This window comes from Solea senegalensis, linkage group LG11 (genome assembly GCF_019176455.1).
Source record: "Solea senegalensis isolate Sse05_10M linkage group LG11, IFAPA_SoseM_1, whole genome shotgun sequence".
Lineage (NCBI taxonomy): Eukaryota > Metazoa > Chordata > Actinopteri > Pleuronectiformes > Soleidae > Solea > Solea senegalensis.
Genome location: NC_058031.1, coordinates 820,356 through 847,732, shown reverse-complemented (window position 1 = coordinate 847,732; position 27,377 = coordinate 820,356). Strand labels below are relative to the sequence as shown.

The window sequence follows — 27,377 nt, the reverse complement described above, 5'->3', positions numbered from 1 at the left end:
ACTTTCACATGTTAACTTAAAATCTTTTGTTTTCTGAATGATCTGTCAGACTTCTCTTTCAATTGGAGTTATTTGGAGTTGCCCCCTAGTGGCTGTTCAACATTATGGCTTTGAGCCAAAACCTGGAAGAGTATGTCAATTAGAGCTGCAGCTAACAATTATTTTCATAATCAATTAATCAAGTAGTTGTTTGTCCAGAAAATGTTGAAAAATGTTGATCGGTATTTTTAAAACCTCGAAATTATTTTTTGTTATATGGATCAAAGAAAAAAAAAATTCAGATTTTAGAAGCTGACAAATCAGAAAGCTTATCTCAATAATGAAAAAAACAACTCTGCTTCATTGATTATCAAAATAGTTGACAATTAATTTAGTATTCGATTAGTAATCGATTCATTGAGTAATTGTTGCAGCCCTGTTGTCAATTATTTGCATGCAGTTTGTGACAAACACAAACAAATACACATGTAACAGTTACATATATACACTCAAACTCATCATTTCCAACTGGATTTTCTGGGGAAATGCAGATGTAGTTTGGTAAACATCTGTTTTTCAACTAGCAAATGTTTACCCTATTTTGAATGTGGGCTTACATCTGTTTGTTTATTTATTCATTTGCTCTTAACTTTCATGAAAGCTGAATCAACTCATAGTAATAAAGAAACACAGTAGGAGTAATTTCTCAAAAGTCCTGCAGGTGGCACTATTAAACCACAATGAATTTCAGTAGTTTGTTGTTTGAGCTTTATCTTCATGGCTGTTTTTAAGTCTGTGTTGTGTTTTTGAATTTGGTGATTTGGACAATCTGTGTATGTACAAAAATACATCTGTCCTTCATAGAATCTGAAGGATCCAGCCCACAAGAACAGTCCTTTGTTGGGGTCATATTACATCGTTTCCTTTGTTCTGGGATTATTTCATTACATTTAGAAGAACCTGAGCAGAGAAAAACTAAAAACATCCCACACTGAGCATTTGCTACACATTAGTTTATTTTATCCAACTCCTTAAAATCAAAAATTACAAGTATACATTATCTATTTATTCATACGCCTCCAGTTGAATGTTCAAACATTTTTCATTAAATGTGATAAAAATGTACATCATCATACAGCATCGATATGAAAATACTGACAATTCTTTATTACAAATCTATACCATAGGATTTATCTGGCGAGCGAAAAAAAAATAAAAATAATAATCATTGATCAATCACTTTCTGACGTGCTTTTTTTTCTCTCTCCCACAAAAACAATAATAATGATGATAATTCACAGTATGGAAAATTAAAATGAAACTATAATGACGTCACCTACTGAAATCATGAGGGCGATAATAAAATCTGCTGTATGTATGAACAAATATATATATATATATATATATATATATAAAATAATGTGTACAGTCAAAACAAAGACATTATGATTATGGAGAATAAATAACAAATGCCTCCGTGGTTACTATCCCAGTGTCCAGTGGTAAAAGTTAGAGATAGACAAATTAAAGTCTTTCTTTCAAAGTACCGTTTCGAGAATATACACATAAACCCAGTTTCACACCTGTGACATAAAAAGGGCCGCAAAGACAATTCTTTGTCCAGTAAAGCTTGAAATAAAATGGCGGACACACGTGGCACAAACAGTGTGTCGGATTCCAGTCATGCGTATGATCGGCTCATCAGAGATTTGACTAAAAACACCAGATCTACACTGATTTAGTGAGATGGTGCATGTGAATACAAGTGCATATTGGCTCAGGTGAAACCGGATATACGTGAAGAAGATGGACAGTGTTCTCAGTGGGAGACAATGTTAACGATATCGCATGTAAAAAGGACAGCAGATGGGAAAAACCAACAGCAGAAAACCTTAATAAGTAGGAAGGGTGGAAAGAAGAAATAGATACAGTGAAGTATCGTGATATTTTGCTTTTGAGACACCGTCATTTTTACAAATAAACAAATTCATTTCATTTAAGTTAACATTTGACGTACTCTTGTTGCAGCAAACGTAGATAAATAAGCAGAGAAGTGGAAGATGTAGCGGAATACTGGGCCTGCTGTTTGAGTCATTAGTCAGGGGATCTTGGCGTGTTTACCAATATCCAATAATACATTTTAAAGTCGATATCGTGCCGATATTATTGTGCATCCTGACTTATTTTCTACGGTAATCACTAAGTTTGGTATAAACAATGGAAAATGTGTGAGGGGCACACAAGAAAAGGACTGATTCACATTTATTTTAATTTAATCTGAACATGATGGTAGACTGTAGTGTCGAGCTTTTACTTTGAAAATAAAATTGTATGTACTATTACCTCCTTGTTCACGATTGTATTCACCAAGCTGTAAATTGTGTAAAAGATAAAATGGTGTTACCGTAATATTACATCACTGTTACCAAAGAACAAGTAATCAAGTGTGTCTATGTTTGCTTCATTATGGCCTGGCTCCAAATGCCTTTGAAGGTTTGGACATGAACTGCCTCACCTTCAACAAACACACGGCGAGTGACTCACTCTGTGTCCACGGTTAGTTTCAATATGACTCTTTTCTAGTTTGTCACCATGTGTCGCTCTCAAGTCTGCTATAACAGCGTTACAATGTAACTATTAATGTGTCATCTGATGCAAGGAAAAACTGGTTTCAGCCTCTTAATAAAAGGCTCATACATACATTTTAGACCCCACTTAAGTCTCTGATATGTTAAGATTAGATTTGCTGCTTCATCTCAGCCTTTTACAGCTGATAACTGAGCTGCTTTGTAAACCGCCCTCCCTCTCACACCAAAGTCCATAGAGAAAATCAGCGATTTTGCCCTAACCCACGCAGCACACACAGGAGTTGTTGATCCACTGCTGCATCCATCAGTAAGTTATAATGTGTTCTTTTTGTGACTTCAGTGTTTAAAATCCTGTGTTTCAATTTACATAAATTCAACAAACGAGGTAGCAGTAGACCAGCAGCTTCTGTGTGCACACGGGCTTAAAAATGACAGTTTTCTCAACAAAATCTCCGGTTTCCAGGTGGAAAAAGTGGTCTAACGGCGAGATAAAGTGGCAAACACATGGATTTTATGAGGTGAGGTTTTTGTTAAGTGGATAAAATCTGGTTTTCAGTGTTCTGCACTGAAACCTGAACAATCTCTTTAATCATTTACTCATTAGCGTGATTAAATGAGTTCAATATGACGCAGGAAAAACGATCAAGAACACTTTTCATATGTGAATGTCTCAGGTCACGTCCAAGCGAACTCAGGAGCCTGGAGAGAGAAAGAAATTAATCTACTAAAAAATGACTGACACTACAGTATAATATTGTGTTGTGGTCCAGAGAGAACAGAGGGAAAGAGAACACACAAAAAGAATAGAAAAAACAAATAAATCAAATTCACATTTTCACATTTGTACACAAGCAGCAGGGGAAATAGCCCTTGTCATTGAAAGTAGAGGGAGTGCAATATTCAGAAAAACATGTCCCATAATCAGGTAGAGAGCGTTGGTCACCTGTCAGATGCAAGCGGTGGACATTAAAGAGAATAAACCAAAACAAAATATTCAGATAATATATATGTAACAAAAAAACCAGGCCTATGATGCTCACCAAGAATGATTAATGAAAAAATAAATAAAACACCAACCTTTCAGTCACAGAAGGTAAAAAGAAAAACGGAATCTGAGCCTGATCAAAAATATTTTTATTGCTAATCTCAGGAACACGCACGTCATAATCCAGCACTAGACTGTCGGCTTTGGTAGAGGGCGTGACTCTCGACCTTCATCCAACTGTGTTCATGGGACTGGTGAGAAGATTTTAATGATGGAGAGAGAGAACGAAGCATCTCATCTCTGCCCTCTAGTGTATCTGAGTTTAAAAACAAGTGCTTCTGGTGGTTTTAAAACAGTGTCTTAACTGTAATCTGACATAGTTCATAGATTACTCTCAAACTGAACATTTTGTAGTGAGATTATTGAAAATGCATGAAGGATGTGAGGAAATTAAAGAATATCAGGTTTAAAATTGTAGTTTTGGCTAAAAAGGCAAAGCAAACTACACTGTGGCTCCATCCACACTAGCCAGGTTTTCATTAGAAAACTGCGAGTATTCATCAGCCATGAATCAGAGACACTGAGTGTCCACACGAAAACACCTGAAAACATTCTGTGTGTCACATGATCATTTTTTGAAAAACAGGATATGAAAAGTGCCAGAAGCTGATTTTCTCCTCTTCAGTGGTTTGATTACAGTTAAGTGGTTAAAAGAAGCGTTCACTTAAAAGCAGAGAGTCTCAATTTCTGCTCGTACAGACTAAAACGCAGCCCAGCACTTTTCAGTCAGTAGTATTTTCACACTGCTCAGTTTTCAAGCATCAAAAGGGAAGTTAAAATAATCGCTTCTACAGCGACGCAACATCTAACTGTCAATGCAGGGGAAAATCCGTCTCACTGTTAATCACATAACTGTCTGACTAAGGACACTGGTGCAGTGTGCGGCAAGAGTTATCTTTAGAAATGCAACATATATCATATATATCACTAAAAGAGTCGTATATTGTACTGCACGTGTTGCGGCTTCTCTGCTGCAGAAACATTAGTTTTAACTTGAGGATGAAGCATTTGTATGAAAATGATGAAATTCATATTTATCTGAATGGAATCGTGGCATCAGTGGAGACAGTCTTACAGGGACGCGTGGACAGCAAAGCAGAGCTGTCGCGTTTTTAAAATAGAAACCTAAAAGGTTAGCGTGGATGTAGCTTCGTTCTTTATCGGAGGAGGTCTGAGGTCACCAGAACAGCACACATGCGTGTTAATTGGCATGTAGGATGTGCAGGTGGTGCAGCGTTTGATGTCAGATTGAATCACTGTGTTCCTCAGGTGCCGTCACAGTCACGATGAACCACTTCAGCTCCCGCGTTTGAACCGCCACTCCGTCGCTCACCTGTGAGTGTGTGCTCGTTTCCAGTCTTCAGTTATGTGAATGAGTCACCTAAAGAGTTATCACAGTGCCGTCCTCCTCCAGGCTCCGCCTCTCCATTGCTTTGTCCGGCGACGGCGAGGTGGGAAAGGTGTTGGCGTAGCTTAGTGACCCGCTGCTGCCGCTGTCCGGCAGTGTCCCGTTGGCGTTGATGGAATGAGCAGAGGCGGCGGTGCTGCGGAGGTTGAGGTGCGGCTCGTACCGAGGCACCGGGGGAAAGCTGTAGTTGGAGGACGAGTGACTGATCGACTCGGCCTCTCCTCCCGCCTCGATCACCAAGTCCTCGTCGTCCTCGTCGCTCTCCAGCTCCCCGACGGGGAAGTTCTGGATGATGTGTGTTGGCACGGAGGCCGCGGCGCTGGCACCGCTATGTGACGAGTAGCCATAGTAGCTGGCGCCACTGTCCGACGAGCGTCCTGAGCTGCCAGACGCCGCCCCGCCCCCTCCTTCTCCTCCTCCACTGCGGACGACGTTGTTCCGCTGGTTCGCAGGCTTCACGGTGATGATGAGGTTGTGGCTGTTGGCGATCATCATGTCCGTCACCTGGTCCAGAGACTTCCCCCCCACCTCGATGCCGTTCACCTCCAGCACCTCATCGTTGACCGCGAGCAGACCCGTGCTCTCCGCCAGCCCGCCGGGCACCATGCGAGAGATGAATATCCCCGGCACCTTCTCCAGACCCTGGGGAGTGACGCGTATGCTGGAGCCGTCGCGAATGTAGAAGCCCAGCGGCTTCTCCTGGCCGTGCTTGTACAGGCGAACGCGTCGGTGCGTCTCAGGCAGGATGTCCACATCGATGATGGAGGACACGGGGCGGAAGTCCTTGGGCAGGCTGATGATGACTGGCGGCTTTTTCCTGTTGGCGTCAGGCCGCAGCAGAACGGCGGAGAGCACCGTGTTCTTCTTCCTGGTCAGTGAGTCGGTACCGAAGGTTGAATAATCAGCTTCCTCTGCGGAAAACAAAGAAAATAGAGGAAGGAGGAAAAGACAAGAGGAAGACAGAAAGAAGAAGAAGAAGAGGAGAAGACAAAAGATGGTTCATTTTCTTCTGATGTGAAACATGGCTCACAACACACTGAGCTGTTATTCAGGCTGACATTCTATTGCATCATGATGTTTGAGGAAGAATAAATAATGCTTTATGACAGCCTCAGGCGTCACCGCAGGGTGTCTGTGTTAAACGCTCACACAGACACTGATCTCCGCAGCTTCCCCTCAGGTCGCACTGACGCACGACGACACCGCGGCAGCCAAACACTGAGCCTTGTTTTCAAACTCAAAGTCCTTCATCAGCACTCTCACACACACACACACACACACACACACACAAATGAGCCTCCAGGTGCAGATGCTGCACAGGGATGCTGACTTATAGATTGTGGCTGGTGACACAGTTTGTGTTTATGTGGATCCTAAAGAGTCTCTAGATGGATCTGTCCATTCAATTACTTCTTTGCAGGGCTGCGACGATTATTTGATTTATCAATTATTAATCAACTTAGAGCTAAAACAATTACTCGATTCATCGGTTTGAAGCTTTTTTCTTAAATGTGAATATTGTCTTCATTTCTTTGCTCCAGATAACAAAGAAATCATTAACAGTGAATCATTTTTGGTTTGTGGACAAAACAACACATTGGAGAACATCATCATTTCCAGGTTTGACAAACACTGATCAACATTTTAAGGACCAAACGAATACTCGATTAATCGAGAAAATAATCCACAGATGAAGCTAAAATATGAAAATAATCAGTTGGAGTTGCAGCTCCAGAGGAAATATGACCAATGTTCCACATTTAAGACTATAATACTATTAAAGGAAATTCACCACGATCAACTCAGTGAGAGGGCTTACTATCTGCTATTTATATAATCCAGTTCTAGTCAGACTACAGTGGATTTCAGAGTCAGAATCAGATTAAACAGCATAAACAACAGGAGTTATTGACAATGACACTGGTCCGTGGACTGGACAGTAACTCGAGGGAAAACCTGGACCTTGACTCTGTAATAGTTAACCAATATAACATAAACAGCTAAACATTAACATGACTTTCTATTTCTTTTGAGGTTTTTCAAGTTTACCAACTCGAGGCTCTGATGTTGTTTTCAACGTCTTTTAAATATAAATCTACTGAACTTTTTATTTTTAAATTTCTGCATCACTCTGTTTTTAGATGAAGGTGATCTATAAATAGATCTCTGGCAGTTCTACCCTGAATATCTTTCTCTCTGTTCCGTATATGTCTCTGTGTGTGATCAGGGAAAATATCCACTCGGCTGATAAAGAGTCCTGGCTCTCAGGTTCTGACAGGTACACACCACCTCCTCCTCCTCCACCTCCACTCCTCCTCCATCCCTGAACCCAAAACAAAGCATCAATTGTCCAGAGAAAGAGCGACAGTGTCACATTTCAGTTCCCATGAGGCACGAGTCTGAGTGTATACACACATTTGTGATAATGTTTGCCCTGCCCTGAACTCAATGTGGGCCAAATGCAGCAGAGGAAAAAACAGCAGCAGCTATATTCTGAAGCTTCATATGGTTTTGATGAGGTCAGAAATACCAAAATATTCATTTCATCACACAAGCTTTGCTCCCCGTGCACATAAATACGACCACAAAGAGGAGCAGAGACGGCAAAGAGATCCACAACACGAGCATGTGCACACAGACACAGTGAGGAGGACACTCATAGACGTAATGCATTCTCTCACTTTAACCCAGTACTGGACACAAATTCATCATAAAAACACTTCAACATCTTGAGGAAAGTCTTCCAAGAAGTGTAGAAGCTGTTACAGCGGCAAAGGGCGAACCACCTAGGGCTGAGTGATAATATGATAATGATATATTTATTGCGATAAATATATCATTGACATAAAAACAAGACCCACTCAATAACACTCAATAAAGAACTCCATGTTTTGACAGACAACCCAAACAGACAATGAGAGAAACGGTGCTTTGAACCAATCATGTGGCTGGAATAGCTGCAGGGTTGGGGTTAGGGTTAGTACATTACAATAGAGTCACAGTTGAGGAAAAAAAAGAAAGTGACGACAGTCTCTGAGGGTCACACATGCACACACACACACACACACACACACACACACACACACACACACTGGATAAATAGAAGGGCTTACAACCTCAACAATATTGCACCAATAGATGAAAGCAGACACACACACAGAGGAGTTCACTGATACTGTTGGACAGCTAAAGACCATGTTATAAGATTTCAGGTTAGATCGAAAGATACTGTTTTCCGCAATAGAAGGTCAGCAGCGTAGAAAACAAAGTAGCTTTGTGTTTTGTACGCTGCTCTAATTATCGTATCCACATCAAAATCGGTCAAATCAATAAAGATAAATTGAGGCAATTTAATTCCTGTGGCTCCGTCTGTTGATATTTGACGTATAATTACACAACTGAAAATTAGAAAAGTGTAATATGTTCATCTGCAGTGTCCTTGTGGCCCACCAGAGGGCTGCAGCCCACACTTTGGGAATCACTGATCTGTATCCTCAATCTGAGCAGTTTAAAACTTTAAGACAGTTAAACATTGTGGGTTAGTTATGAATGTCAGGATTAAGAAAAGACTTTTCAGCAGATAATCTGAATTAGCAGAGCAACAGGACAGGAGACAAGTCTAAACTGTTCATCCATGTCTTTTTATGGTGTTCATAGTTTGTCGAGGAATGCAGCAGTCAGTGTAAAGACAGATTGCACAGGTATGTGGCAGCTTTTAGCTAATGATTCATTAAAATACAATCCGAGGTCAAAGGTGAAAAAAGGGGCATATAAAAGCTGCAAAGTTTAAAGAGGATATTTATCACGACGCCTGCTGTTTGCACTCGACATTTATGGACCAATTTGTTTATAAATCCATGACATGAGGAACAGTAACTATGCTGACCTCACCCTCGTTACTGTTGCCATCGCCCAGATTTTCCATCCATGGATATCACACACACATGGATTATCATTATTACTGTTATTATTATTCCAACAATAACAAAGTTACCACCAGTAACCAGTTACCAACAATCTTGCATCAGATGCTTAAGAGTTTGCACCAAGTTATCATTACAGGGCATTTTATCCAGTGTTTATCTGTAAGACATGTTCTTCTGTTCTTATTTACTTTAATTACTATATTTCTAATAATCTTCGCCGCTTCAGTAAAGTTGAGTAAAGAATATCATGACTGCTGATTATGTTGCATTGTTACTTACTTATTAGTCCAAAACAATTAAGAATTTTTCATTTTTTTCATTTTGAATTTTTCATTTTCATATTTGCATATGTTTAGTGAGCTAAACAAACAAAAAGGAAGTCCTTTTTACAAACAGCACTAAAGTACAAAGTGTTACAACACGTACACATGCAAACCTTCATGACCACAGTTGACTCACACAAAACTTAGCGATATTGATCAGGCTGCAACTAAAGATGATTTTCCATTGTTGACATTGCTGTTTGGTACATTTAATGTCCATAAAATTTTTAAAAATGTGGGTCAGTGTTTCCCAGTGTTTATGTCCATAAACTACAGTCACTGAGTTGTGTTGTTACAGTATATGGAGCAAAGAAACCTAGAACATTGGAGAACTTCTAAATCAAAATACTACACAATTAATTTAGTAATTGAATCATTAATGATTGGGTGGAGTGGCTCAGTGGTTAAGACCCTACCTTGTGTACCAAAGACATCATGGTCGCAAGTTCGATTCCACCCCTGGCTAATTGTACTTGATTCCATTGTAAGTCGCTTTGGATAAAAGCGTCTGCTAAATGACATGTAATGTAATGTAATGTAATGATTGTATGTAGTGGGCCAAAATGCCAGGGCCAATTTTCTGTCTGTTCCTGACCATAAATAATACATTTTACAATGTGCCATTAAATTTAAACTGGATCATAGGGTTTAAGTTTGAACTCCCCTCAACCAAAGTTCAAACTACAATTTATAAGCAGTGACAGCTCGAGTAGAGCCACACCTGTTTCAGGTGACAGTAGTATCACAGACATCTTTAACAACACACATCATTATTACACCTCTGCTATTACAGTATCACACGGACACTCTCGCTCAAGTTTTCTCGTAATGCGATGACTCTCGACGACAACAATGACACAATGAGAATCCGTGACTTCCTGGTGCTTGTAACAAGCACTGCCTTCAGGGAAACCTGATAACGTGATCAGGATGGAGCACTGACACAGTCACTGTACTACTACTACTCTACTACTACTGAACTACAGCAACAACTACTACTACTACTACTGCTGCTGCTGTGAGGATGAACATACAGTAAAATATAACAATTCTTATCCAATAAATGAAGGTTTACTGAATGTAGCCCATCGTCATTTACATTTTTAGTCTCCACTGAGTCCAGTTTCACCGTCATAAGCCACGCCCACATGAAAGAGATGTTCTGGTAAAGGACAGCAGCAGTTTGCTGCTATGAAATGACAAGTGTATGAATGAATGAATGTATGTCAAGACTGCATCGTAATGTTAATGTTAATAACCTGATATGACAAAGCCCTAGTTCAAAGTCCCTTAAATCTGTGGTTTCCAAACTGGGTAGGGGGGGTCGTGGAATCATAGTGAAAGGGGCGCCCAGTTGCACACAAACAATGTCAGCAAACATGTGTAAACTGGGTGAAATCTGGATAAAAACATCATCTGATCTTTGTTAACAGAAAATGTCTATGTTACTTGGATTCTGCATCTTTAGTTTAAAAAACAATAATCCATCAGAAAGCGCAGGTCATCTTCACCACGTCTAGCCTGCCGAGTTGCCGTCATGTGATTGGCCGATAAATAACAGACCTGCAATTCTCTTATTTCTACTAGAGATAAGCAATATCTGAAACATTTTAATCGCTGATCATGACTTATTACGACAAATTATGTATTCGTGTTCTAAGAAGATTGATTCATGTTGCTCAGTCAAAAGCACAATTATTTTGATCAGTGTTTTCCAAAGGTCAGTTTTAATAATTTTGTTGTTATATGGAACAAAAAGATGATATTTTGTTGAAAATACCCAATATATACGTGATCTGCACTGCAGTGTAGGGCTGAAACGATTAATCGCTTAATCGTATACTAATTGATTACTAAATTAATCGTCAACTATTTTGATAATCGATTATTCGGTTTGAGTGTTTTATAAAGAATTAAAACCAGTTTCTGTGATTTTTTAGCTTCTTAAATGTGAATATTTTCTGGTTTCTTTGCTCAGTCTAACAAAGGAATCATTAAAACTGAATAATTTTGGTTTGTGGACAAAAACAAGACGTTTGAGAACATTGTCATTTCCAGGTTTGGACACACTGATCAATATTTTATGAGATTTTATGGACCAAACGATTAATCGAGAAAATAATGGACAGATGATTCGATAGTGAAAATAAACCTTAGCTGCAGCTCTACTGCAGTGCAGTTACAAAATGTAGATTGGAGACACACACTGTGTTGTTCAGTAACTGGTTACTGAAGTTACGCAATTTCTTTGGGACGACTTCGTACCTCCTATTGAAACTCTATTATCAGCCACAGAAACACCCAAATTACTCAAACTCTACTTTTCATTTTGTATTTATTGTTTAATAATATTAACATGTTCCATATTGGTTTTGGAAAAACGCATGAGCTAAGGGCTAAAGAAGACTTTGTTTTCATTCTTTATAATGAAACAAACGTTGTGAATGAGTTGACATTGTCCAAGCAAAAACAGAACACGAGGTCCCGACAACGGTGACAACGAGAAGAAAAACACGAGAGACGAGCGGCTGAAGGTTCTGGAAACAGTCAGGTTTGTTGACGACAAGCCCGGATGTTCACCACACACAGCAACCGGTGCCACGGTGTTCCTGACACAGAGTGATACACGAGGGGGAGTGAGCGTGTGTGTGTGTATGTGTGAGAGTGAGTGTGTTTCTGTCTACCTGTCACAGTGAGAACTTTGTGCAGATGAGAAAAACCAGGGGTGGAGTAAAGGGGAAAAGATGTGGAACAGGCAGGAATGAGAGAGAGAGAGGGGGAGAAAGAAGAAAGGGGAAAAGAAAAAGAGGAGGAGGTGATTAAGAAATACTTTCAAAGGACTACATTCCCAGAGGGTTACTATTCTTGGTGTGGTGAGCATACCTCCCTGGCACAGCCCCTTGTTTCTGCTGATAAGGAGGAGAAAGAAGTGGAAGGAGTGAGGTCAAAAGGAAGAGAACACACGAAAACCAGAGCAGTGAGAAAAGATACATCCAGAGTGTTTATAACAATAACGCGAGACAGCGATGGCAGCTGCACAGACAGACACACAGACACAGTCTTGGTATGTGGCTGAGGCGACAGTTTGACTAATTACTAATTAAATCCATAATTAAAGAGACTGCAGTCATGAACACGGCATCCTCGTATATAATCGCACTCATAAATTCTCTATGAAGCTCATCATTCTTGCTTTATTACTCTGTCTTGGCAAAAGACATTTATCAAAAACAAATATATGAAGGGACCAAAAGCGAGCCCAGTTTTTTTCTTTGTACGAGGCACAGAGAACAGAATGCACTCAAGGGACAAAGGAAAAGCAAGATTTTAGCCACTTAACAAAAAACGTTCACCTGATAAAATAAATGTATGCCAGCTCAAGTCTGTGGTATCTTAAGAGCATATTTACTTTCACCGTATCTCGTTGTTACACAGCCTTTCCAAATGGAAACTTGTTTGTATTTTAAAAACACTCCATCAATTCACATGGTTCACTTTTATGACTTTGATTTGTTTGCAATCCTTCGTAGAGCTGCAAATCGTGAACTGAGAATGTGTTTGGTCCACAAAACGTCAGAAAATGTAAAAAAAAAAAAAAAAAGTATAATTAAAAGTAAAATTATGGTGTTGTCAAGTGTCCTGTTTTGTCCACAAACAAACATTTAACAGTTTCTTTTGAATTCTTTGTTAGAGAGCCTATTTTAATAATAACAAAAACATTCAAACTGAGCAAATTCATGCTCAAAATAGCTGACGATGAATTCAGTACTGGGGAAGTCACTGCAGCCCTACAGAAACTGCTGAAAAATGTTAATCAGTCTTTTCCCAAAGCTCAAAGTTGTGATGTTCTCAGATGAATTTATAAATGTGAATGATTTGGTTGTTATGAGAAAATATTCACATTTAAGAAGTTGAAAACACTCAAACTAACCTAATTAATTATCAATTAATCATGTGAAGTGACTAAAATCATGTTTTTCCTGGTTTCAGAGCCTCATACAAGCACTCTTAAAATAACCAAACTTAAAAATACAGTACACTGGCTTTCTTCACTCTTCCCTGTGTACACGCTTGCATCTCGTCACTGCGGCAGGAAGCAAATTCCATCAATTCCTGTTATGCTGACACGGACACACCGCTCCGTCCTCTGTAATCCCTCTCCTCCTCTTTGCCCTCCAACTTTCTTCACTATCGTCTCTCTGAGCTGCAATCTTTTCTGCATCTCTCTCTCTCTCTCTCTCTCTCTGCTCCTCTTGGGTCTTGCAGATTCTCCTCTTTTACCATCATCTTGTCTTGAACTTTTTTTTCCAATGCTGCGATTCTTTAAAAGATGCAGCCACAGCTAAATCACAAACAGGAGTTGGTGGATGTTTGAGGAGCAGTGCAGGGACAGAGAAATGCAGCATCTGTTGTGGAAACAAGACTTTGCCTGGGATGCTAAATTTATGAGCTGGAGGACTGGAACTGGTAAGACAAGTAAAGATCAGACGAGGGTTTGAAACACTCTGCACTGGACCTTGTGACTGAACTGTTAATCCTGAATTTGGACTCAGGGAAAGAAAGAGCACAGGCTGGATTTGGGTTTGGGACAGGGTCAGATCATTCAGGAAAGTCTCTCTTTGATGATGATGGTTTGATGATCAGACGCAGAAACACCTCCGTCAGAGCTCAGAGAAGATCATTCCAAGTTCAAATAAAATATGTTAAGGTCATAGACAGATGACAAGAGTTATCATTGCTGGCAAGCTGTTCCTCAGTACTGACTGAGCCGTCTTCACTACATTCTTCAAACTTAACTCATCACCGACTCCCGAGACTTCTTCACCAGTTTCTCAAAACCTTGGTAACAGAAGCCTCCTCAACAGATGTAGGTTCCAGTGTTCTGTGTTCGGAGGAGGAGTCTGGAGTCTGGGGTGTGGTTTTTAAGATCTGGGTCTGATGAACCAAACCTTCTCCACTGCACTGCTATGTTGTTGTGAGTGTCGTGGCGTTGTTGTGTTGTAGAGTCTACAACTACAAATAATTGTTGGATAATACCCAACGACTTCAGATGCCCATCCCTTATTTATGGCTTTTTTCCACAGAAATCTAGGAATGTGGGGAGCATCAATAAATCAGGTTTTTGATTCACTGAGGCATCTTAATTCTCTCTTTAATGATTATGCATCAATTAAGAAAAAAAATCAATGCCTGGAAATGAAAGAAAAAAAATCTTGTACCCATTTGCCTCACACTGATGCGATGGAAGCGTCTTAGAGGTAAATGCATGTTACATTACATTACATTACATTACATGCCTTCTGCCAGACGCATGTAAATTAAGAGTAATAACAATATGAAACAGAAGAAGAAGAGAAGTCTAAGTTTAAGAGTTAGCCATCAAAATCAGCTGTTACACACTGGTCCTTTACTGTTGTGATTGTATCTTGTGTTAACACTCACATTCTGAACATATTCCAGAGTAAATACTTAAGTCAAGCCGACTTAAAAAGCTTGTTTATAACAGAAAAATAGTAACTAAATGTCTTTCTCCAAATCTTTCAGCCCTGCTTTTAAAAACCACACATTATGAACGGCCAGAGCAGCTTTATTTTATTTTTCTCACTATTGCACTGTATTGCTCTTTTTTTAATTGCTCTTTTTTAATCTTATTGTATTATATATTCTTTATTCTTTTTTATTCTTATTTTTATTCTATTCACTTTGTTTTTTCACAACTGAGCTGTGGTGAATGTGTGTTTTCCCCCTGGGGATTCAATTAATCAGGTTGAATTACACCATAAATTTAGCTGATAACACTTTTAATTTTTGAGTTGGATGCATAACCCGGACCTTGGTAAGTACTAGGGCTCGACCAATTATCGGCTTGGCTAGTTATTGGAGGTTGATGTTAGGCATTTTATTGTAATGATCACTGATATTATTTAAGTTATTCCAATGTGCATTACTGAAGCTCCGCTGCCGTCTCTTTCTCTGGGACATTTGCTTGTCAACTGACCACAACATGGAGTCACTACGAGCGAGTATCCGTTACCAAACATCCACATGGATGAGAACGGGGAAAAAAAGAACCAAAGGTTGTACCATTATTTCTTGCAGATTACATCTAATAATTGGTATCAATATCGGCCCTGAAACCACCCCGTAACCACTTCCACTGGGAGAACTAAAGAACTAAAAAACAACCTTTTAAAAACATATTTAAAAGTAGAGAGTATCCAGGGCTAAACAGTTGGAGCAGTCAAGCAGCAGTATTTAAGAGCAGCGTATTGGAGCCTGCTGGCATCCCGGCCAAGATAAATAAGCTGGAATGACACGGCTGAAAGAAAATTCACAGATAAGTATAATCAGTAATCTCGCGTTCCATCAGCATTGCTCTGCAGCGCACGGCCCCGAGGCCAGAAAAAAGGACACAGAGAGATTGTTTTCAATTAAACATCAGAGAGAAATACCGTTTTCAAGTCAAGACAAAGAGATATGACACATTATTACTATATTAATGAGTCATTAAGGAAGTTATCAAAGTGTGAGAGGAAACTAACTGTAATCATGCATGAGGGTTTTCTCAACAACAGCGAGATATCAGCTCACATTTATGACATGCATTCCAGTTTGGAGGTGGCAAAGGTCAATCACTTCCCTCCCCCTGTATTCAGTCACTTTCTCTCACTGAGGAATTCTGAAAAACACCAGGGCAGAGGCCGCGTTCAGAGCTGACACTACCATCCACAATGATCCAACAGGCAGGATCAGTGTTTACACCCGACATAGTGATACTGTCGGCATCTCCTGTGACACGTGATGGTGTCTCACTTCCCCTGCTCTGTATGCAAATACACACACGGACATTATGTCTGTTCACGTGAACGAAATGATGTTTTTAACCCGTTTGACTGGACAGATAGATGTGTGTCACTGAAAAGTGAACGATAGAAAAAGACGCTGCTGAAAAATGAAATTAGAATTGAACATGAGTTTATATTGACGTGGACAAACACGGACAGAGGTTTAGCTCTAGAATCTAAAAGGAAGCATATCATTAGGTTAACGTTGATATAATTCAGGATGTATCATTAGGTATTGTGTTCAGACCTGCAGTTAGCACAGACCAGGTGGAGAGCCTGGACAAGCACCATGTTCTCCCCACTCTACTTCTACTCTAAACAGAACCTTCCTCATTAACTATTAACGAGCCTCACTTTGAAAGAGGTGATGTTTTCATGCGCGTAAGTTTGTCCTTCTGTTAGTAACTTCTACGGTCCATTGCTGCTTTATCCTCCACGTGAGGGTTGCGGGGCCACAGGAGCCAATCTTAGGGGACATAGGGTGAAGGCTGGGGTCACACCTTGGACAGATCACCCGTGCATCGTCGGGTCAACACACACAGAAGAACAACAATTCACACTCACTCCGGGGATCTCGAACACGGGTCTTTAAGGCATCAGTGTTAGCCACTGCTCCGCAGAATTCTTATTTAGCCCTTTACCACCGTGTGTTAACATCAAACCCACCTTGCAGTACCACACCATAATTACGCTCGGTCTGGTTTCTGAAAGCTGAGAAGTTGCACATCAAAGCCAACATGTAGTTATTAGGGTAATTCCCCCTGCACTGTTGCAGCAAGTGGCATCAAACTCTTATTTTAAATATGTTTTATACTGTTCAAACTTAACATGCAACATGTGGTGTTCGTGTACAGTGTTTTTTTTCTCAATAAAACCTTTTGTTTTTCTTCATTTTAAATTGCTAATACACCATTTTAACATGCAATAATTTCCTATTGCATGTTATCCTGGAAAAATGGGCAAAAGCACCTACTCAGGTGTTAGAGGGAAAACAAAGGTGTGTATATCACAGCAACATCTAAACAGACCAGGATGAATTTTATGTCACGCTTGCGTGTGAAGTTCTATAAACATCCAGTGGATGAAAATGTAAAAAATGTCAGGTGCCTGTGAGTAAAGTGCAGACGACAGAGTGTTGAAGCGTCAGTGGAGGTCTGTGTTCTCTGAGTGATGTCTGTTTCCTTTTTTCTACTTCACCTTCTATTTCCTCTGTCTGTCTATAGTATAACACTTGATGAGTCCAGCTCTGGAGTCCAGCTCTGGAGTCCAGTCTGGCCTGTTGTCCCGTCTAATCTGGCCAGCAGACGTGATCAGAGGCTGGCCACATTCCACCCAAAATGCTCCCTCCCTCTCTCTCTCCCTCCATCTCTTTATTTCTCTCTCCCTCCCTAGCTTGGGCCTCATTGTGCATTCCTCCCTCACTAATACTATTCTCTCTCTCTCTCTCTCTCTCTCCCTCCCTCTCATCATTATTCACCTACAGACAGTACAGTATGTCTCCACTTCATGAGTCACAACTTAACAATGGTGACAATTGAGGTTTTAAAGTGTGGTCACTGTCAGTGCTGACCAAAGACCAGCTTCACATACTGAAAACATGGCTGCCAGTGGGGACACATGGAAAAACAAACTACTCCTGCTGAAGTCTATGTTTATTTCACTTTCCTGCACCAAAGTCCATAGAGACAAGCATCATTTTTAGCTTGCGGGGACACACAGGAGGTGCCGGTCTACTGCTGCCTAAGTTTGTGTCACTGAGGAAAATCTAAGCATAGGATTTCACCAACACCAAAGTCACAAAATAACATATTTAACCGTACAGGAGGAGGCAGCAGTGGACCAGTTGAAAGGTTTTGCGGATTCAAAAGTGAGGTCATATTATACACATTAAAGAAGCTAAACAAAAGAAACACTCACACTGATGTATCAGTTAACAAAATAGTTGGCACTCAATTTAGTTATTGGGTTATTGGGATTAGGGTAAGTGGTGAACATTCCTAAGGTGTCATAGACCTGTTGAAAAGCACTCAAGGAAAAAAAAAGAAAACCTTGAACTATCCCTTTATTTAATGGACTTTGTACAGTACAGTGCTGCTGTTATCCCACTCTGCTTGCTTTGCAGGGTGGGTAGAGTTTGTCTATGTACATTTCCTTTTCTGTGGCCTGTATGACTCACGCACTGGTGACTAATTACAAAGACAGTCCCTGCTGGGATATGCAAATATACAAGCATTCCCGCCGCCCCTCACCGTACCTTTCCCCTCCACTGAACCGCTGAAAGCAGCATCGGGAACAGTGTCGCCAAACAGACCTGTGGCCTGAGAGAAGCCCATACTCACACACAAACCTGCTGTGAGTGTGTCACACTTGTGCAAACTCTAAATAAGATTAAAAAAAGAAGACAGATACAGGTAAACATGGAATCACCTGCTCTGACAACCATGTGTACGGCAAAACACATGCACGGGTGTGTCCAACAGTTTACATTACATTACATGTCATTTAGCAGACGCTTTAATCCAAAGCGACTTACAATGGAATCAAGTACAATTAGCCAGGGGTGGAATCGAACTTGCGACCATGATGTCTTTGGTACACAAGGTAGGGTCTTAACCACTGAGCCACTCCACCCCCAGTTTCCCCCAAAGTCACAGACACTTCAACATTTCCTCTCAATGTTTGCTTCTTTTTTTTACTATTTATTCTACGTGTGCAGATGCATATGTATGTGTGTGTATATTTTAAGATTTGTGGGTATGTGTAAATATATATATATATATATATATGTTATGTCATTTATTGTCATCATTTCATCTCTTTTATTTTTACAAGTAAGAGACTATAAAGGGGTATGCAGAAATGTATAGACATAATGTAAGATTCCAGAGTTTATGGCTGACGTGTCCTCCACAATAGCTCATGTTTTAGATTGATTCGATTAAAAAAAATCACATAAGAAAAAGTGTACATATATCCACAGATCGACTCTCTGTAAACTCCTCTCATTTCTTCTATTCCACAAGAGACAAATCGTGACCTTTTAAATGAAATGCCAATGCTTGAGTACCACAAATATAGTGCAAATACTAATTAAGTAATACTTAACAACACTTGTGGCTAAATCATCAGAACTAATAATAATTAATCCCAATCATAATCAATCATAAACTGAAACTACTATGACATACATAAATTATACGCAACACTATAGGAGCATAGCAATATGTGTCTGTGTTGATGTGTGTAAATTTAAAATTTAAGACAAAAATGTGCTCATGTTAACTTCCTACTTTATTGCTCATTCATTCATTTAAATCATTGACATGTTGGTTTTACATTTTGTGAGGCCAATACTAGGGCTGAACAATTTTGAATTAACATCATAAATATTTAATTGTGATTATTTTGACAGAATTTACAATATTCTCATATTTAAAAAAAGATTACAGTGTGATATTTGTGCAGATCTGTGAGAAACAACAATGTTCTCTTCAGTCTGCAGAATAAGGTGCGTATAGATCAAGACAATAATGGATCTAAATTTATATTTTCACACATTTTGGCTTTAACAAATATTGTGCAGCCTCCTGCAGAAGGCTGCAATGCAATTTTGATCAAATTTGGATTAATTGTTCAGTCCCAGTCAATAGTACCTCTGTTTTTATTTTTATTGAATATTTATATCTAAATGTGTTTAGAATATGCAAGAGAGATGCACTGAGCAAGTGTTCATTAAAGTTAGTCACTTGTGATTATTAAACTGTTATATTTTATCAGATGGAGGGATAAAAAATTATATCTGGCCAAATGTATTAACCAAAAAATGACAAATTATAATAAAGTAATTGTTATACTGAATAAATGCTAACATTATTGTTGCTCAATGAACAGTTTTGTCTTGGACAGCTTATACCAATGACGACCATGTTCTCCATTTACACTCAGCGCTCAGGAGGAACAGGGTGAACCAGGAAGTAGCTCTTAGCAGCTTCCAGTAAATCATCACCTGCTACCTGGATTTATGTAGATTATATTATGTTTCTACTTCTGGAAAAAAAAACCCAGAATGCATAGGTTGTTTTTTTTCTAGGTGTGACAATATACACTGCTGACATTATAATATCCCATGAAAAGACACAGTGCAGAGTCTCACACACACAGAGAGCAGCACTTGTGTTTTCAAGGCTCCCAGCATGCATTGCAGCTCTCATCATCTGCCTTAAAGAGACTCCAGCACTGTGAATCAGCCTATGAACGAGACTCTTCAGCGCCACCATGACAACCAGTAAACAGTGGACAAGTCGATAGTCATTAACAGTGTCGTAGTTGAGTTGTACTGTGTCTGTGTGTGTAAGAAATGTTTAGAAATTTTTATTCAGCAGTGAAAAACAAGACATAAGCGGCTCATCAGTGATGCAAAAAACAACAACAATGTGGCCATTATTCAACACCCAGACCACAACAATACAACAACAGACACTCCGACACAGCAGAACATCCGTCTCTCTGTCTGTCCACCAGGCACACTGACGAATGTTCACGCCCACAGAGACGTCAACCCTCAGACAAAAAACCTCACAATACGCGTGGATTAACCGTCACCGTGTCACTGAAAGCATCTGTAAGACATAACCACTTGTTTTTACTCACAGAACCCTACGTCTGCAGTTTATCTTCAAAACAAACTTTTTACTTTACTATCCTTCACCTCATCCTTTACTTCCTAGTGTATTGGAGAACCTTTGTAGTACTAGGGGCTGGGACATAAATCTATTTTATTGATTAATTCCCATTTGCTGTAGCTTAGGGAGGATTTGTTTTTCTCTTTTACTCGCACCGCTGATGCTTCCCTTGGGACTCCTATCGTTAAGATAATATCCCTGGAAGTTGGGACATTGTTGTGGGTTTTTTTTCTTGACCTTGTGGTGTTTTCCGTCAAAGTCAAAGAAAGCTGGGTGAGGACAGGATGTAAAGCTTTGTAAAGGAGTGTACAGTACGCTCATTTGCACGTAAAGATAGGCATTTATCAATGTGGACACTGGTGTCCACATTGATAAATAATCTCTGTCTTTGGTGTTTTGGGGTTAATAGTAAGAGTAAAAATAATAATTTGCTGAAGGGTAGTGTGTGAGCGGGGGGTGGAGAAACCTGCTGTAAACATCTGAGAAGGTTTGTGTGGCAGGTGCCTCTGCACTCACACTAACTCAGCGGTCAGGAGCTGGAACCTGTGACTCTCCACTATCACCTTCCCCCATGACGCTGATAAGAAAAAAACAGTTTAGCGTTGCCTCCCTTTTGGGGGTCATTTGAGCAGGTGCCACTACAACAACAAACACGGTGACCACAAACCAATTACTGTATGACAAAAAACAAGTTTAACACAGCAATATTCTGTCAGTCTGCCGCAGTCATGTCCCTGAGACAGCACAATTTAACATTTTCCAAAAATATGCTCTTAAGTGTTGCAGCTATATAATAAATGATCTACAAGATGCCAATCTGCTGAATGAGCATACTGTAAAGCCTTTTAAGCTAGGAGGACCAAATAGTGCTTAAAGGTGGTGGTGGAGGAAGGGTGTTGTAGCTTAGACCTTTTTTGTTTTGTTTTGAATATTCCTTAAATATGACAAGGGCTTCAGGGATTATTCAATTAATTTATTATGAATCGACTACACAATTATTCCGATTTTCACAATCAGTTAGTCGATTTGAATGTTGTTGTGTTTTGTTTTTTAAATAATCAAAACAAGTTTTCTGATTTTTCAGCTTCTTAACTTTGAATATTTTGGTTGGTTTGGTTGGATATTCTGGTTTCTCCATATAACAAATCATCATTTCATCGTTTGGGAGACAACAATCATCATCAAACAAGTATTCAATTAATTTGAGGAAATAATTGATTGATTTTGATTGTTGCAGAGCTAAACGTGAGATTTTCAGGAAATGTCTTCTTCATCCACACAAAACACACACTGTACAACGCTGTAGTAGTAGTAGTACATGTGCCAGGCCTGTACTGTATGTTGCACTGCAACAGAAATCCAGAAGTGTGATGGAAGGAGATGTTGAACTGCACCGTGTAAAAGCTACATAAAGCTTTATTCAAATAAGTAATAAGTATACATTACAATGTAAACCCCAAAACACCAAAGACTTATGTTAATACGAAAATGCGAGGGTGGTGCTTTTTAAATTTTCCCACTCCAAGATCCATTTTCAAAACATTTAATGCTACCAAAATGCCAGTACCAGGTTGATAAAAAAACATATGTGTACGGCCCCTAAATCAGTAGGAAAACCAGCGTTTGAGGGCAATAAATCTGGAAGGGGTTGTAGCTGCAATAAAATAAGCAAGTTTTCTTAATATAACTTTGTTTGACTGACCTTAAAAATGTATTTAGGTAGGTTTTTCCAACCATTACTATGTTACGGTGTTTGTTTTGTTTTCCCTCTCTCTGTGTGTGTGAGCAGCAGTGAACTCAGCATGGGGGCTAATGTCTGGATCATGTAATTGAAACATGGTCCCATGCAGCGCTACACAGTGACCCGACTAATCTCCTCCTGACAAAGTGGCTTAGCTTCTATACAGTCATATGGGACAGCAAAGGCAGCTTAAACACAACAGAGTGAGCGTGCGCGGCCCCCGGAGCCCCCCACCCTCCTACCAGCACTCAACAGGTCACACTGTGCTGCTCATTAGTTTGGACGCACTTCAAAACTAAAACAAAAAAAAAGAAGAAGCAGCAGCAGCTTCAGTTTGATGTGTGTCGCCGCCTGACAGACAAAAAACAGGCTTATGCAACCACTTAGCATGTGCAAACACTAGCAGAGCTAATAAAGCAACCAAAACAATGACTCCCAGACTCTGCAGAGAGAAAGTAACAGCCAAGGACACCGTGTAGTGACACAGCAGGCAGGAGCAGGACGATCACTACAGTCATGACTGGACGTAGAGAGTCTGTATATTGTTTGTGTTAAATGTGAAACCCTCATTTCAGACACTCCTTTTGTGTGCAACAGTAGAACATTGAGATCCACCTGAATTAACTCTCTGATTAATTTCTTAAAAGTATTTCTTTTAGTAAAAACTATTTGTCATCAAGCTATCTGGCCTTTAAAAGCACAGATTAAAGGTTTTTAGAGGTGTGCTTGTATTAAACATATTCAGAGCAATGAAAAAGTGATTTTAGCCACTCAAAAGGCTCACCTAATAAAATCTACACTTTCACTTTTAGAATACATTTGTGGCTTTATTTCCTGGTTTTTGACTGGAAAATTAAGTAAGTAAGTAATCTGCTCACTCTGTCACACGCCAAACTCCATGGAGGAAATCAGTAATTCTGCATCACACAAAGGACGTTGCTGATCCACTGCTGCCTCCATCCGTAAGTTCACGTGTGTTCTTTTGTAAGTTTTGGTGTTTGAAATCCTTTCAGATTTACCTCAGGGACACAAACTTCACAAATAAGGCAGCAGAAAACCAGCAGTTCCTCTGTCATGCATATTTTGAGCTAAATATGCAGATTTTCTCTATGTACTTTGGTGCAGGGAGTGAGCATTTTTCAAACTTAAGTTTCCAGTCAGTCACGAGGGGTGTGCTCAGCACAGTCACTGTTGGCGATGTGCCTCAGTTAAAAAAAAAAACACTTGAAGAATTATCACTTAACTTATATGGGACACAAGTGGGAGACTTAAAGACGCAGAAGTTTGTGAGCAGTGGCAAAAAGTAAACAGAGACAACATGCAGCCTAAAGATTTACATGGTCCTACCACAGTATGTTATACTATTATATTCCTAATTCAAACACAGAAATACTGTGTTTTTCAAGAGCGACCCTTTTCTCAAACACTTCCTCCTCCTCCTGTGCTTACCTTTCCTCTGGAGAAACAGCCTGAGCAGAGGGCTGGCGGTGGAGATGGCCTTGTGATAGTTGTCGTCATTGTTGATGGGCAGCAGGTCGCCGTGTACATCGGCATAGCCCACCAGCAGCTCCACGTTTGGGATGCGGTGCACATGCTGCAGGAGGCCGTAGAACTCATCGAATCGGCCCGGCTTTGACCGATCCAGAGAGAAGCGACGAAACTCTGCACCAAACTGGGATGGGTAGGGAAAAGATGATTAATGTGAGAGCAAGCACAAGCGCAAACAGGCTAAACACCAAGATTTAAACACTTTGTCACCTGCGTTTTACATGTTTTACCTGTGTTTTAAATTTCGTCATTTTGATCCACTGGATCCAAAATACTTGCTGGAAATGTATAGAATTTGACCTGATTAAAGCTATGACCATCTTACATAAACATGACAAAATTCATTCTAAGCTGCCCAACATGTAATCTGGATGAGAAATCCTCATGAAATGTCGTTTGCTGGTAGAGTGTCCGATCCTGCAAACACATTTTGACAGAGATACATTATGTTTTTTTTTAAGTTTAGCTTCATGGTTCTCAAACTGAGGTAAGTATACCACCAGTGATAAGCGAGCTTCCTCTGGTGGTAGTTGGAGGACATATACTGTTGTACTGTATATACCAGGGTATGTGATCGGGGGGTAGAGCTGAGGAATTTTAACCAGAGTTTTCTCAGGTGGCACTTGGTATAAAAAGTTTGAGAACCACTGGTTTAATTTTTTGTGACATCATCAGTGGGTAGAGTCATACCAGAATTCAATGAGAACATACTTGAGTGATCACCTACCCATCACAAAGAAATTCATATTGGTCCGTTAAGAACTGTGGACAGGGAGTTGCTAAAAGAAGGACAAACTTGGAGATAAACCCATGCCGATGATTCATTACCTCCTTGGCGGAGGTAGCTAGATATCAAGGAAAATGTGGCCTTCAATGGGCCACCTGGTGTTCTGACAACAGGCTTCATCACATAGTCCAAAGACATGTAGATTGGAGATTAACAGTTTAGGTTAATTGGGCACTCTAAATTGTGAGATGGACTGGAAACCTGTCCAGGATGTACCCCACCCCACCATCCACTCTGTCAGCTGGGATTGGCTCCATTGCAACACTCATGTGGAGAATAAAGCAGTTCCAACTGGATCTAGTCTTGCGATTTGAGGCTGTGACTCACATCTAGTGTGTAGTCTACGTGATACGCAGGTATACACCAACACCATTCTTTTTTTTCTTTATAAATCTTTTTATTGAAAAATCAAGGGTAGTAACAATGATTTAACAGCAAAGTTACAAAAGATTTTCATTCTTTTTTATACACACACAAACCACCACCCACCCAACCATCCCCCCACCCCGACTGGACCAAAACAAGAATAATAATAAAAAAAGAACAATTATAATAAACATCAAGAAAAGGTTCAGCTTTAGGTGTCATAGACACAGGTGCACTTAAACAAAATTAAAACACAAATAAATGAACAGGATTCCAATGAGGGACAACATGACTTCAGAGGTCTGTATGACCAGCCATGCGAACCATAGTGTGGGCCCAAGCCGCAAGACTATATACTCCTAAAATCTTTTAATTTAGTCCACCAAAGTCTTGGGAAGCTCTTGGAGACTGCTGAAATATGACAAAAAAGGTTCCCATGTGCTGCAGTGGGTGGTGTATTTGATTCCAATGAAGTAAAATTTGCCTTTGTGCCAACAAAGAAACAAATGCCACCATGTTGAGTTGCTTCTTGGTAAAGTTTACATTTACATGTCATTTAGCAGACGCTTTTATCCAAAGCGACTTACAATGGGGTCACACGGTGGTGTAGTGGTTAGCACTCTCGCCTTGCAGCGAGTGCAGATATCACCTGCGTGATATCTGAAACAATGTCCCCATTGGTGGTGTTGATAGTAAAAGTGTTGTGGTTACTGTTGCCCAGCACCAACAAAAGATGATCTGCCAACATGGACACTGGTCAGATTATGAACTAGATTCTATTAGTTATAGGTCAGGGAGCAGAACTGCTCAGAGGACTGTGTCCAGAGGTCACAAGAAGACAAAAGCTAACAGGTGACCTTGGACTGGGTTAGGGTTAGGGTAACCCTAAGTAAAAGTACTGCAACTGTTTTTGGTTGAGATACTGTATATTAAAAATTACTTGGTGGGGTGGTTTTATCTACATAATAATAGGTAGTTTAGTCAACCAATAAACCCTACCAAATGTAACATTTATGTCACAATAAGGACAAGAATCACAATTACTTTTAGCAGTTTATCTAGATAAATATAGGTAGTACACTCAATGTCTGCCACATAAAAACTACTACTATATAACATAGAGGATCTTTACAGAATATTTTAGTCCTGATAATCTAGTGAATCACAATTATTTTGGTATTTGTTTATCTCACTGTAATATTCATCAAGTCACATGTTTTTCTCCATAATTGAGAATAGTTTATATTTAACTTTTGCCATCAAACCACAGTGAATGTTTCACACTTGTACTTTACATCATATTATTTTTAGAATGATCACAATGATTCTGTGAATTGCCAACATTTTTGGTTAAGTCTTGAAACTTATTTGGAGGAGCGGTTTATCTGCATAATTATGGGAAGTACACTCAACAGAAGAAACCGTGACAGGTGACACTTACTCACCTGAAGCGTCAGCTGACAATACCCTCCAACTTCAAACTTTCACCAGCTAAATAACTATCAAACTTAAGCAAAACTACGATCGCGTCAACACCAAACGTAGAATAATCACGTAATATGCCAAGTTAGCATTGAACTAGCAGCGAAACAAACACCTGTGTTAGTGTATCTCGGTAATTTGTGTGACATCACCGCTTGCTATCAGGCTACCTAGCAGGCTAATTTAGCTTAAAAAAACCAAAACAGTTAACAGCCACAACGGGGAGAAAAGACAATATAAAGTGACAAAAATAAGTATTTATATAAATATATATATATGCACCTTGCTCTTCACCTCCACGGCACTCAGTGAACGGTTGCTCGGCACTCGGTGGTTCTTGTTCATGGTTCGCTAACAGCGGGACCGCCGCCGAAGCTCTGCCGCCGGAGCACTCACTGTCGCCGCCGCCGCAGCCGCTGAGTATCCAAACACCGGGAGTGTAAAGTCCACTTATTTCCTCCTGTTCCTCCTGTTCCTCCTGTCCCGCGATGACTTATTCTTCTTTACCGCCCCCCAAAAAACTGTGACAGCGGCTTGAGCTCAGCCTGTAAACTTATCTGCTCTCATTGTGACCGACGACAGATCCGTCTCGATACTGCTGCTGCGACGCGATCGTTCAGTAACAGTCTCCAGCTACACTCTGACAACCACTCTACC

At 40.0% G+C, this 27,377-nt stretch overlaps 1 protein-coding gene across 1 annotated transcript; it reads right to left on the bottom strand.

Annotated features, from left to right (window-relative positions):
* Positions 1-977: 977 nt before the first annotated feature.
* On the bottom strand, positions 978-27,377 carry pard6b (par-6 partitioning defective 6 homolog beta (C. elegans)). The gene is made up of 3 exons (XM_044038953.1): positions 27,003-27,377; positions 23,987-24,209; positions 978-5,931 (listed from the first exon to the last, which is right to left on the bottom strand). The coding sequence occupies exons 1-3, from the start codon at positions 27,063-27,065 to the stop codon at positions 4,994-4,996; spliced, it is 1,224 nt and encodes a 407-aa protein (XP_043894888.1). The 5' UTR covers positions 27,066-27,377; the 3' UTR covers positions 978-4,993.

What these genes read in the sequence shown, in the direction of transcription:
- pard6b (XM_044038953.1), bottom strand. Translation starts at nt 27,065, where the DNA reads ATGAACAAGAACCACCGAGTGCCGAGCAACCGTTCACTGAGTGCCGTG. An exon ending in CCGTGGAGGTGAAGAGCAAG is followed by an intron (nt 24,210 to 27,002) that starts GTGCATATATAT and finishes TACCCATCCCAG; the next exon opens with TTTGGTGCAGAGTTTCGTCG. An exon ending in GCTGTTTCTCCAGAGGAAAG is followed by an intron (nt 5,932 to 23,986) that starts GTAAGCACAGGA and finishes TGTTTTCCGCAG; the next exon opens with AGGAAGCTGATTATTCAACC.